General features: G+C 39.6%; 1 protein-coding gene across 2 annotated transcripts; it reads right to left on the bottom strand.

Annotated features, from left to right (window-relative positions):
- Window positions 1-266: 266 nt before the first annotated feature.
- On the bottom strand, window positions 267-9,856 carry LOC142383021 (hyaluronan and proteoglycan link protein 1-like). 2 transcript variants are annotated; one of them, XM_075469138.1, is made up of 4 exons: window positions 9,579-9,856; window positions 4,377-4,715; window positions 1,696-2,001; window positions 267-1,527 (listed from the first exon to the last, which is right to left on the bottom strand). In XM_075469138.1, the coding sequence occupies exons 1-4, from the start codon at window positions 9,667-9,669 to the stop codon at window positions 1,241-1,243; spliced, it is 1,023 nt and encodes a 340-aa protein (XP_075325253.1). In that variant the 5' UTR covers window positions 9,670-9,856; the 3' UTR covers window positions 267-1,240. The 2 variants fall into 2 exon arrangements, with proteins under 2 accessions (XP_075325253.1, XP_075325256.1); XM_075469141.1 differs by having other exon boundaries at window positions 1,696-1,998.
- Between the last annotated feature and the right edge of the window lie 4,171 nt (window positions 9,857-14,027).

Genomic DNA, 14,027 nt, shown 5'->3' with positions numbered 1-14,027 from the left:
ATGGCATAACTCTACAAACTCTTAATGTCAAAAACATGCTCATTGTGGTCCGCAGGCAGGCAGTCAGATCCAATCACTACAGCATGATGATCAAGGATATTACTCCTTTTAGAAATCTCAGATATCATCAATATTGATAAGGCCTTTAAAAAAGAAATTGCTTCTGAAAAATGCACCGCTCATGATAATAGGAAACCGGCCATGCCACCAGAGTGATTTTCCACTCCTCCATTTAATAGTTGTAGTTGCACTGAAATTACTATATATATAATTTACTATAATGCCACATCTCTTTCAAATCAGTGGGAAAGGCTATGACTCATTCAGGGGTACGTTTTAGTTCATATTAGAGGACAAAGATCTGGATATAACTTGGATGACTGCCGAGCCAAATCCGAGCCTATCCTGCTTTTATGAGCCTAAAAACTACACTTCACAAAAAAGGTAAGTTTAAGTTTAATCATATTTTTCACAAAAGGAATGCTGTAAACATGTAAAAATCTATTAGTAAATCATTGTTTAAAAGTGAAAACCTTTTGTCATTGATCTAATGGGCTTTTTCAACTCTAAATAGGTTACAGACAGAGACAATTCCATTCATTCCCTTTGCAGTTGATTTGTCCTCTTCGGGTTGGAAAAACCTTTTTGTTGTTTGCAGATATGTAGCTTCAACTCTAGTGGTCAATCCAACTGATTACTTACTGAATATAGGATAACATGTGTAATCAATAGCTCAACACTTGTAGCCAAGTAAATGTTAATCCCATTATAATCAATCTGGTCTTTCATTGATGTGACTTTTGATAAAATAAAACAGGACAATGTTCAAGGCACATTTCAAAGCAGATGAGCGCACCTGCTCTTGAAATTGAACCCCACACATGAAATCACTCTGTAGAAGACAAACCAAGCTTAGACAATGTTGACCTCAACAATCTTGTCTCATGCACACCAGTCTTACTTCAGCACTGTTGCCCTTTACGCAGCAGTCTGCTAAAAAAAAAAAAAAGCACATTTAGACGAAAAAAAAAGAAATTAATGGCTACAAAGATTTTGTTGTGTTTTGTATATGGGTGTAAGATGTAAAGTATTTTGTTTTAGTGTTATCACAGCTTCAGAACGGTATGGAGTTCATGCTAGTTATTACTCAAAGCTTTTTTGCTTCATTGTTGATCTTAATGGCTGTGGTCATTTCAGCTCTTTGGTGGTTATGGCTTCCCTATGACAATCTACCCCCTCACTACTCAGGCCTGAAGCAGTAGACGCCATAAGCGTTCATCGTCTTGTTTGGGAATCCCACAAAGCGCACTGCAGCTTCTGTGGGGCTGCAGTTCTTGCGAGGCCTGGAAATTGGGTAACGGACACTTCCATCAGCCAACCAGCCAGCATCGCAGCGATCGTAGCCCTCGAGCTTCCATGCAGCATACATGTGGCCCACCTTGGCAATCTCTGCACCGTCGTCATAGCACGCCTGCACTGCCTCATCAAAGCTCAGCCTTTCAGGCTGGACCAGCCAATAGAAATGACCTAGATGAGCAAAACACATGTTAAGGGGAGGAACTTTCTGTTTTGAGGACAGATGCATTTGAGAAGCCGTGTATTGGTTTGTATAAACCAACCCTAGAATATGTAAATACATATCCTACTCTAGATAGCAACTTAATGAAATTGACAAAAAACCATTTGAAAACTTACCGTTGAGTTCAGAAACATAGCAGAACACATCAAAGCGGAATAACTTCTTGTCTCGGCGTCCATAACTTCTGAGTCCAGGCTTGCTGTTGGAACCACCGCAAGGCTCTCTGGGCTTAGTGATAGGATAGTGGACTGTCCCATCATTCAGCCAGCCAGCGTTGCACCAGTCCAAGCCGCTCTTCCAGGCTGCAACCAGCTGATCAAAGTTGGCAACCACCGCATCCTGGCTTTCACAGGCCTGCACAGCGTCATCGTAGATCATGTTGTAGCGGCCCATATGGGGGAAGTATGGGAATACAACACCTTCTGAGAGAGAAAATACTTTAAGTTGTCAACTTATTATTGTAAACTATGGATTTATTGTGAATAAAAATGACTGAAGAAGTAATGTTTGAATTTAACTTATAATCACAGTGTAATAAAATCATTTGGATTTATTTGCATTTCTCTAGAGATTTGCAGTAAGCATATACATATATATATATATATATATATATATATATATATATATAAAAGCCCAGTTTTGGCCATTACCTAAATCCCCAAATCTCATAACCATAGGTGAGATTTGGAAGGGGGATGGACCAGTAAATCGAAAGCTTTGCTGCAGCTCAGTTACTTGAACAGCAAACCAGTGGTGCCCTCATCACTGCTGACAAAGCCACAATCTGTTTGTTCGTGTCTCTCTCCAAATTGCCATTACACATGAACAAGTTTTGAATGTCACATTTTTCCATTCTAAATCAATCAATGCTTAACATTAGGCAACACAACTACTTGGTGTAGAAAACAAAACTATCTAAATTTAGTATTAGATGGTTTGACCAAATCATTTCAAACTTGTACGTTCCTCACAGAAAAGTCTGCATAATGAGATGGGAGAATACATCCTATGATAGAATATGTGATCTCTGGTGTTTGTGAGAGCAACTGCCTGTGAAATGTCTTGCTTTAGCTCTAACCATGATAAATTTGTAACCCTCACAAAGTGGTTTTGCTTTCTAACTCAAATCGAGTGATGCTATTACTGAAACTCAACCAGCAAATTACAAAACTTGATCTTTGAGTTCTTTTACTAATTATCAAAGTAATCAGCAAAAAAACCCAAAACTGTCCATGAATGTAATGGTCATGTTGTAACAGTTGTCTTATGCTGATCATGAACGCCCGGATGACGGGAGTTGCTGCGTGTCACATGCCATTCGACCCCTCCTCCTTCCCCCTTATAAGGATTTTATGGCTTGTTAAAGGAGAGACTTGAAAATAACATCTGCTCTGATTTAGAAACACTAGTCATATTTCCTTCCTGTCGTTTGTAGGGATAGTGCTTTACAGGACGTCTTCATGGGTTGTATTTAAGCGTACCAAAGTACACAATGTACTCAAACTGATAAAACATTCTTATTGAATACTCTTCAGCCTTTCACAGCCTTTTCACAAGGTTGACCACAATAGGTCAACCTCTGAACTTATAACATTACCGATATCATAAGGGAATTAGGAGTTAATGATTCTGGAGCCTAATTGATTAATCAAAATTCGAGGTGTGGAGTACAGTTCCTTTTCTTTTCCAAGCAATTTCTTGGTGTTAAGATATTGTTCAGCTCACTATTAGCCACAAACTGTCTATAAACAGAGATTAATTAGTGTTGTGGCAGCTTTCCCAAGAAACTGGCTCCCAGCTATGTTCAATTCAAAGGCAAGTACAGAATGTAAAAAAAAAGAGGCCTAACAGCTAAAAGCACAAGCTTAGTTTTTCATCCTGCTGGGGATGCATTCTCACAGATATTCTTGGGTAATCTTGAGTAAGTGCACAGAATATGATGCCAAAAGTATGCTGTGGAAATCTCTAGGTAACGGTCAAAGCTGAGATTATGATCCTTGATGACTGTTTGATACAGGTTGATATTCATACCAAATGTATTTCGTGTTTCCCACAGAATTGTCAGAGAACATAAATCTCTGATTAAGTTAACAATTCAGTTCATGAGTATGTCAGTCACACGGCCAGGTTTCATGAACCACTGTGTGGAAACTAAATGATGAAAGCACCATCTCTCTGGTAAGGGAGCATCTTGATTTAGGGCAGATTTGTTTTAGAAGTGCTTTATCTGCTGTGATCTAACCAACAGAAGTTAACCAAGAAAAAGTTAATCTTAATATTTATATCAAATCTATTAAGAGAAATAATAATAGAATTAATGCTGCAGACTTAATTTACAATGGCATTCAAAGTGGTGTTTTCCTTATGCCAACTTGTATGAAATATATTGGGAAAATATGCAAATTGCCTCCATCAAAGTAGCAAGGAGTCATTATTATTCATATAATCTATTTATTCCACTTTTCGTCACACAGTACAAGTGGAATATTCAGGAAAAGATGTTTAGCCTCTGCCATCGGAAGACAATTCTGCCGATTATCTTTCTATGCCACAGTTTAAAATAGAGACATTATTATTATTATTATCATCAGTAAATTAAAGGTAATTCTTATGAGTCAGGAATAATAGGGAACACATGTTTATGAAGGTAATTAATAGAGTGGTTTGGATAAATAAGAGCACACACTTTGTGATCTTTTGTTTTTCTCTCTCTACAAGACAAGAAAATATTTATCAAAAACATTGCAGAGCAAAATTACTGACCTGAAATATGAAAATAAAAAAAAGAAGGATTTACCAGTAGTGAGATCATGTTCCAGTTCTACGATGATGTCCACTACGTAGTCTTCCTCCCCGTTGGTGGCGTCACAACGATACTTTCCCACGTCATCCATGGTGACATCAGTTATTACTATGGAAGCATCATCACTGTCATATTCCTGCATGAAGACGCGGTCCTTAAAGCTTCCATAAGTCTTCTTGTGGAATCCCATTGAAGTCAGCACGTCTTCAGTCAGGGATTCTTCTTCTCCCAGTTTGGTCCATTTGACTCGGATACCCATGCTGCCAAAGAATGAGTTATCTTCGAATGGGAATGTGCAGGGCAAGGTGATATTTTCACCTAGGTGAGCCGTGACTGAAAAAGAGAAAAACATTTTTACCTCCACTGTGTGGTAGACCTGTCGTACAGTCACTTTGAAGATGGTATGCTGATAGAACATTTATTATGTAATGATTCCACATATCGCACAGGATATTTGCTTTGCTTTTGTGACTTGCATAAACCATATTATGAATAATAAGAAAACATCCAAACTGAGAAATACCCAGACGACTTTCTTAGTCCCCCCCCCCTTTATTGGCCTCCACTTTATTGACATGTTAATCATGTTTTTCAAATATCTGCATTTTCTATATCAAGTTATGGTAAAAAAAATACTGTCTCACAGAAAATGTTCTGTGAATCTGGTAATAAAATTAATCAGTAAGCCAAGCCTCAGCCCCTGGAGCCAATCCTTTTCTTTTTAGTCTCCTTCCTGCTGTTGTCAGTTTTGGCAGTTACACGCTTTTGGCTCTTCAGCATTACCTTTCAAAATGAAACACTTGTCTTTCATCTACAACATCTGATGTGTGTTAAATATGTCAGCTATCAAATGAAGAACAGGAATCTTTCCCTCTCTGCACTGCCTCTCTTTCCGTGAAGTTCAACTTAGGCCATGCTTTAACTTAAAATGTTTGGTCATCTGTGTCTAACCAAAGGCTCTCTCTCTGACGGTCACGTTTAAACCTCACATGATTTGCTTACTTAAGAAGACCCCAAGTAGCAAGAGCTGGCCTGTGCCAGGCAATAATAAGCACCAGATGAATAGATGTACAGGGCCCCTGACCCCCCTCTCCTCTCCTACACCAACCCAACACACAAGCACACCACAGGTTAGGAAAGCCAATAAAAATCTATCTGGTAAATCAAAGAAAGATGGCAAAAGAGGCAATGCATTAACATTGTGTATTAGCCAAATGTGTCTCCAATTTCTGAATGAGGATGCCATTGTTTCAGTTGACGTGTCTCAACAAATGCTAGTCTGGAATATGGTGTCACCGAATCTTCAAAAGGATGCAATGATTCCCTCATGGCTAACACAGGAAATAAAAAGAAAGCTTGTGGTATGCTGCCCTCTCCTCTGCTCAACCCATGATCTCTTCTCAACAAACATACGCAGAGGAGTGACATGGGATTGACTTTAAATCAAACCCATGTCTAAACTGATCAGCTTTGGGGTTTTGTTTGAAGTTAGTTTTCTGTTTTATCTTGGAAAAGCCACTTTGCTCACTTTACTTGTATCAAGGTTTGCTTTACTTCTCTCCTTTAGGATTTTTTTGCTGACCCGATTTGTTTCCCCTGTGTGTTGTTAACCTTACCTCCCTTGTGTATTCAGTCTGTGCGTTTTTCCTAACTCTTGGTGAGAGGAGTCTACCACTTAACGAGCCTAAGAGTATTTAATGTCACAAACTTGGCTCTTTTAACCTCACAAGGTCACTAAGGTAACTTATCCTGCACAGGGACATGTGATGAATTATGAAGAGAGGAGGAGTGAAATAATATAAAATGCCCCTTTTATGGGAGCACATACAGAGGGTAAAAAATAAATTCTATGTTAACTAACAGTAACTGTGGTTACCATTGTTTTAGGTGTTGTTCATCCTTTGTCTTTTCAGTCATACATTGTATGAACTTTCAAATTATTCCTTTTGTTGGAATCATCCTGTGCCTTGAACTCTTCAGCCACCACTGTTTTTGTTTTTTGACTAGCCAGATTTGTGTTTTTGTACATTTTGATCACCTCCATCTGTGCCCTGGCTTTGGTTCCCTGTATTTGACTTACTTGCTCTAAAAGCCTTGAAAAATGTATCCCAGTCTTTCAGTGCAGTAGCTATGTGTCTTTATTTCCTTTAGTGTCACTAAAATTCCAAATGTCAATCAAGCCTTCACAGGGTTTTAAGTTGCTGAAGCTCTCCAAACAAACCAAATTGGTCAAACTACACGCTGCTAAAACCTTTTTTTTTTTATCTCTCTTAATGCTGAAAGTGCTGGAGACTTCTATAGCTTCTCCAGCTCTGCCCTTCTATCACTACATCACTGCACCCAGTACCCTCACTCCCCTCCTGAGTGGTCAGCAACATGCAAGTTATTTTATGAGCTAAGAAACACCCTCCTGCTGCTGCTTTGTACTAATGTCTTTCAATGGAGTGCGATGTTTAAAAGCAATCTGGGTCCTCTTTGCCTTTTTCGTCAGTAAGAAATGACTCACAACTTCTCCTGCCTCGTAAATTCTCTGCATGGGTAGCAGTAGCATGTGAAGCAATTGAAATGTGAGGGATCCAGAATGACTGAACAGCTCATGAAAGCTTTGGCAAAAGGTGAAGGTGACATCAGGATGGGTGATGCCACCCCAATTAAATGCCTAAACTTTTCCAAATATCCAAATCATACTAAATAAATTAAAGCAGGCAGAATAAAAGGGTTCATTGTACTTATGCAAACATTGTTCTGTTCGAAGAAGAAAACTAGCCACTGGATGTGCACAGTTAAATCCAACAGTGCCAGTGTATTACTTGTAAGACCTTGGAACATGTTACTGTATGCAGAACTTGGAGGTTGAGAATGCTTGAGGCGGCAGTAACAGACAGAGAGACAGGGATGTAGAAGGTAATTCCACACTATTTCCTACTCCTGCACTTATCCCACAGGAGAAGTGGGCCCGATCAGGATGGACTCCCTGTGCTCATAAAGCAACTGCCTGCTGTGTGTACCTACAACCTTTTGGCAGGAGAAGGAAGCTGTTCTTTTCTTTGAAACACCTCAAACCACATGGGACTCTCTGAAGTTAAAGGTGATGCTAAATTCTCTAATTTAACAAATCGTACAAAAATGGCTTCAATCTGAATTTTCCACTAAAGAGTGCAGCTAGGAATTAAAAACAGAGCAAAGTACCAAGTGAGCATATGTGTATGAGAATAAAGCAGCTGTAGCCAAACCCTGCTGCCATTTTATTACCAAACACAATTCTCTCACTCTGTAAAGGTTGTGTTAGCCAATGATTGAAACCATCTGTTTCTTCTCAAGACTGAACTGTAAATAAACAATACAGAGACCTAAATCTAATCTGTGTCCTATATCCTGAAAGAATAATATTGTGCTATCTCACTCTTGAGCATGATTTCAAGTCACATAATGAGACTGGCACAAATCCCTCTTCTGTTGAAACATGGGAATCTGCGGAGCGCAGTCTGCAAGTTCACAGTGTGCCACACCCTCTGACAGAGCAGCAAGGCACGAGATGCTTTACAACATCCCCGAGCTTTGCTCTCCTCTGCTGCTGGCCCATTTGTGTCAATATGGAGAAGGGATTAACAAGCACAGCTGGGACAAACACAGCAGGCCAACTCCTACACTCTGATTCTAATAAACTTTTTTCCTGTGTTCTGTTGTGCAGAACAGGCAGAAACACAAATTGTGTGGTATGCATAATCATTTGGTCATGCGTATGCAATCATCAGCACACATGTAGAGTCAGCTTTAATTACAGTCAGCTGTGTAATTTCACTCAAGATAAATGAATACAAATGCAAAAGCATCAAAAGTCTAAACACATTTACAACTCAGCCACCAGCCTCAGTCCATTTTCAGCCCAGCCCCCTTTCCCACCCAGCCTAAGAAACTGGGCCATGCTTCAGTAACCAACAGCCACACTAAGCGTTGGACTTAACAGACTATTACCTCACATGGAACAACAGTCATTTGGCTGCTGTTCAGCATGGGGCTCTATACATTTGGCTGTGGGTCATTAATCTTCACTCTGCTCCTGTCAGGCTGCCTGTTACCATGGCGGTTTGCCAAAAAGCTCCCAATGCTACACTGAGTCAGTAGATATGAGTACAGGCAGTACCCCATGAACAGACGGGGTGCTCATGTTACAAAAAAATATATATACATACTGGATGGAAAAATGACTGAGCTTGCCACAGCTGAGCTAATGCTTTTACATAGGGGAGACATGAAACCAATTTATTAACTTTAAGACAAATATACATGCACACATGATTATGACATCACTGTGGGAGAAATTGTAATGTTTGGATTAAAAAAAAGCCTAATTTCTTAATAGTGTAAAACTTTTTTTTCCCTACAGAGGAGCAGGTTCCTCTGCTCCTTGATAGAGAGACAGCTGAACATCCCTAAATTGACATCTACTGAGTCAGCTTGCAGGGCTGCTGAAAGTGCATTAAATATCATTTAATCCATATAGCATGAGGGCTTCTGGCTGGCCCTTTTTCTTCTTTTGCCACAGCAGTAGATATGCATAATAACTCATATCGCACAGCTGTGTCATCCATTTCATGGTGTCATCCTGCTGTCAGGTGTAAATGTGATGTTTAACAGCCTCATAACGAAATACACATGCTCACTGATAATGCGTTCCTCTGGAAGTGATAGTAACATCACAGAACATAAAATAAAAATCTCACAGAAGACTTAGCACATTAGAAGTGGAAATTCCCACTCCTGCATTTAGAAAAGGTAAGGACTACTAGCCCAGTTCCAGCCAGGCACTCGCGGGCAATTTTTTACAGCCAGTGGTATTACTAACATGGTTCTCATTCAATAGAGTGGCCAGTAAGCTCCTATGAATGACTGGGTAATTTATTCACCAGCCACTGCATGCTGTGGTGGCCTGTATGCAAGTCAATGAGTCAATGGTGATTCACAGTGTGTCTGGGAGTGTGTGTTACCCCAGAGACGACTCTGTTACCCAATTCTACAATGACTCTGTTGTTACACAAGTCCGTGCTGTGGTACCATTTAACTCAGATCCCTTACACAGCTCATCCTCCTGCTCTTCTCCTCCAGGCGCGCTCTCACACACTCACAGATGCAGCCATAAAAGATAAAAAGACAACTACTGCATATTAATTCACTTTAACATTAATTTAATCTTACCTTTTTCTACTGAGGATGGACTCGTCATTTCACAGTATGCACTGCCAGCCAGGGTCAGGGAGATTATTGTGATGCATAGCAGACTCATCATCTTGTCTCACTCCCTCTCTTTTTTTTTTCAACAAAAAGTCTTTGAAGTATAAATATGAATAAAAAATTTACTTGTAAAACAAAGCGAAACAAGCTGAATGTTAAACAAATTTTCTACTTTAATTCTTATTCATCTAGCTGTCCCCTTTTCTACTCATGCAGTAGCTGCCTGTGGTGCTACTGGAAAATTTGGGCTCCTCGGAGGTCCAGACAAGTGCCTTTTATTGTAGCCTAGCATGGTAGAGACCACTCCTCCTCCCCTCAGCCCATCACCATGTATAGCTTCTTACCGGCTCCCATTTGGCACCTCTTTTATGAAAAACTCCCTTCTTTTCCCTTGGGAGAAAGAAGCAAACAGCAAAAGTCTAAGCAATTAACCTGCAGATGATTACCCAGAGTGATATGTATATTAGATAGATGGGGAATTGTAGTGATATCTGTGCACAAAGAAATGTTGCAATGGCTTTTAAGCAGCTTTCCTTTCAGATTTTGTCCCGCCTTTTTATATTCTTGTTTTGATATTTCAATCAAACTTACATTGAATACATATATACAAATATACATTCACACAAACACACACGCACACACTCACACTTATTAGTTCTAAATTTAAATCAAATTTTGGGTATATTTGGCTTTCAGTGAAGGATGTTCAAGCATGCAATAGCAATGCAATTATCTGTAGATAACGTTAAGATCTGCTAGAACAAGCTTGTTGTAACTGAACATCACAATATTATCACATCCTTCTTCATTTCTATATTCTATTGATAGGCAAATGAGTTCTACTTTCTGAGAAGTTGAGTTTACAGGTTCAAACTGCAATTTTCAGTCATATAATACGTGACAATAACTTCACTTAAGTAACAACTTTTTTGGGATGCAGTTAATCAGAGAGCTAATCGTACCTTAATTCTCAGACACCGACTGTTGGTCACAGTTGAGAAATGTCTTTTAAATTGTTCTCAGCAGTTCAACCTCTGAAAACCACAACAAAATTCGAATGCAAGAAAACTGAGCCACAACTGCATCGCATAGCAACAAATTAGGACTAACCAGCAAAAATCAGACTCGTGTTTCCACCCCTAAAATGTATTTCAACATGTATTTTGTGTGGAATAAAACTCAAGTTTCAAAGAGGCGGCTTTTCGTGTTATTTTACATGTGACATGTAAAATCACAGACTTTCTGAAATTGTATTGAAATTTGTTCGTATCTAAAAAATACAGGAAAAATCTATGAAATCGGTGATTCATTTTTTCTTTCTGTCTTTTTTTTACAGTGTACTATTCTTTATCCGTAAATTTGATACAAGCCCATTAAATTCAAAAGGGTCATAAAAATGATTCACACAGAAGGTCTGCCAGCAAAGTGCACTTTTCTCTTTACTTCTTCTTAACTTCTTCGGGTTCTTTTATTTAGTGCATTGTCTCCCTTTAACTTTCTATCTTCTCCCAGTAGCATCCTTTCTTATGCACTTCGATGATGGTAAGAATTGAAATGACTTAATACCTGCACTCTCTAGAGTTGCCTTGAATTATGTGACAAAGTTTCTCCCAGTCTCCTCTGACAGTGTAGGGTGTACAAGCAGAAAGAGGAGTTGCTCAGAGCAGGAAGAGTAGCTCTCGGGAGGTAGGACATGAACTTGCAACAAGCCATGAACGTAGAGGACCTGAGTGGTCTCTCCCGAACATTTTGTCAGTGATTCCAATGGTGTTTGAAGGATGGGAAAGCTGCAAATGGAGCAACATGCATCTCAAGCTCTTTTGGACCGCTCCATACTGGAGTTATTACAGCTCCATACTGGAGTTATTACAGCTGGGACAACCTAAATTGTTTTTTTTCCCCTCTTACTCTTTCTTTCCTCTGCCCCATCTGTTAGTCCTTCAGTCCCAGCAGAGATGACAGCACAATCCTTGGTGGGTCTCTGATGTATGATCCAGAAACCTGTAAGTCCCTGCTGTTGCACCCAAAGTAGAGTAAAAAAAAAAAGGAGGGGCCCTCTGAGCATATTGCCGCAGGACCAGGTCCACAGGGTGAAACTATGATCTACATCTATGATCTATACAAACACCAGTGTGAGGGCACAGAGGGTGAGCTTAAACCACAGCTGCAATCACCTACTGGGATTTTGAAAGTATATCAAAGCTGGTTGCAGTCTGTAGTAGTTTTACTGTTAATGGCAAGATAGCTGTGTAAGTGAGTACTTCCTTCCCTCGCAGCAACTGATCATTTGTGAGAGCACAATGGTCTGGCAAACATGTGTTGGAAAGAATTGGCTTTTGTGTTACAATATTCTCATTCAGTCCTGCCTGACAAAACAGACCAACAAACAGAGTGTACAGTACAAATCAGCAAAAAAGTATTACTTGACTTAACATCGGTTCAACAGATATCTAAGCCACATTATGTTTGGTTTGTCAACATAATTGGACCTGAGAGAGCTTGGCATTTGAAAAATACAGCGCAATACAATATGCTCCAAGTTTTGGAGAGGTTTATATGGCTTGCTGTCATTGTGGGATTTTTGCTCAGTATAAGACTGTGTTCTACTCTGATTAAAAGTGAGTGATGAAATGTTGCATAATGCATTTGATCACCAGCCACATAAGGACAAACAAATAGCAGTATGAGTACTTACAAGGCCTCATAATGTGGACAAAGGAATACATTATGAGAAAGACACCAAGATAGATAGATTTTTTTGGAGTCACACCAGCCTAAATCTGCATGTACTGCTCCTTTACTGCCAAGTGTAAGCTATTTGATCAAGACATGTTCCTTTTAAATAATGTAATGGCAGATGTTTCTGATCACTTGTCCAGAGGAATACATGGAGGAATCCGTGGACAATGTTTAATAGTAAGAGGAAGAAATTAAAAGACACAAATAAAGAATAAATAGCTGGTTAATCATTAGTCCATCAAGAAATGCTTGGTTCTTATTGACCCTGAGCCAGCCAGTAAATAGTTCAAAACCACCAACAGGTCATTTCCTTCAAAGTACTTGAAGTTTTTGAGTTTTCTTTTTTCTGTTTGAGTTATTCAAAGCAGAATAATGACTAATGCTGAATGGTTGTTGTCCCCAGTCAACAATCCATCACCACTTGTTTATTAGTTAAATACGTCAGACTGACCTTTTTATGATCACCATGAAGTATTCTGTAGTAAGGCTAAAGGATGACTTATAAAGTACTAATGAATTCCTCTTAATAATTCAGAAGTCCCTAATGATGCAATACTTTCCTGAAAGGGACAGACACATTGTAATTAATCATAAGGTGATGATGGACTAATGATAGACTACTTAGAAACTGCTCTCTATTTCCTATTGCTACTTAGGGTGCACAAAACTTTTATATGACTAATTAATAGAGAATCTCCCAGAGCTCTTGGCCTGTACTGCTGTTAGTCAGCATTATCTATAATATCAGACATAAACTTTACACTGACACATTCATCCAGCACACAGATAAATTGACATAAACTAAAAGGTGTTATTGTTGCACTCATACAGATGCTTCAGATTAGGTATATACAGACTATTGGGAGTTTTGGACAGATTTGAGGTCCTGCCCTGAAACTCCTCCGTGGGTCTGCTGTGTTACAGCCAAGTTTCAAGGCCATGAGCACATCCACAGCTGGCTCTCTGTAGGCTGAGCTCCCAACCTTTGGCCAGGTGGTATAATTCTTGTTAACATATATCAGCTCTTTGGGCTCTGGCTGCTGATGTGCAGGATGGTGTGTAGCATCTAAAAAGTGACGGTCAGGGCCCTTGGGAGTCTCTTATATAAACTTCCCCCAAACACTGGACAGGAAGAGGTCAAAGCTGAAAAAGCGGAGGTTATCCCATGTTAAACATAAGCCACCGCCAAACATATGCTCCTCGTTATATGTACCAGTACCACACGTGATTAGACTTGGAAACATTTCTGAAGATGACGTGGCTATAATACACTGTTCACTCCTCGTAATGAAGGAACAGAGGGAACGAATGGGATTTTAAAAGGTCTGGGTGGGATAAAAAAGCAATATGCTGAGTATATACTTACGTGAGCAGAGCAGCTTTGACGCCCCACAGTTGGTGTGTCATAGTCTTATCCCCTCCGTATCAGATCAGGGAGGAAGAAAACTGATATTTTAATGGATATTTTCTGTCAACACCTCCTGATTGGAGATGGCTTCACACATAGCCGCGGTCACTTGGCTCCTCTGGAAGTGCTGTGTGTCATCTTTGTGCACTGACTGAATTGGTGGCTGCACTGGCAGAGGAAGACAGAGCTCTGCTTTGGTACTGGAACATGTTATCCATCTGTTGACTTTGGCACAGAAACACACACACTATAAGGCTATAGTCGAG

Source organism: Odontesthes bonariensis, chromosome 6, assembly GCF_027942865.1.
Source record: "Odontesthes bonariensis isolate fOdoBon6 chromosome 6, fOdoBon6.hap1, whole genome shotgun sequence".
NCBI classification, from domain to species: domain Eukaryota; kingdom Metazoa; phylum Chordata; class Actinopteri; order Atheriniformes; family Atherinopsidae; genus Odontesthes; species Odontesthes bonariensis.
The sequence above is the reverse complement of the archived record's forward strand: the minus strand, read 5'-3'. Positions and strand labels throughout refer to the sequence as shown.

Excerpts from the sequence above, each read along its gene's own strand:
- LOC142383021 (XM_075469138.1), bottom strand. The coding sequence starts at position 9,669 with ATGATGAGTCTGCTATGCATCACAATAATCTCCCTGACCCTGGCTGGC. Across the intron at positions 4,716-9,578 it reads TCCATCCTCAGTAGAAAAAG|TCACGGCTCACCTAGGTGAA; the intron begins GTAAGATTAAAT and ends TCTCTTTTTCAG. Across the intron at positions 1,528-1,695 it reads CTATGTTTCTGAACTCAACG|GTCATTTCTATTGGCTGGTC; the intron begins GTAAGTTTTCAA and ends TTGCTCATCTAG.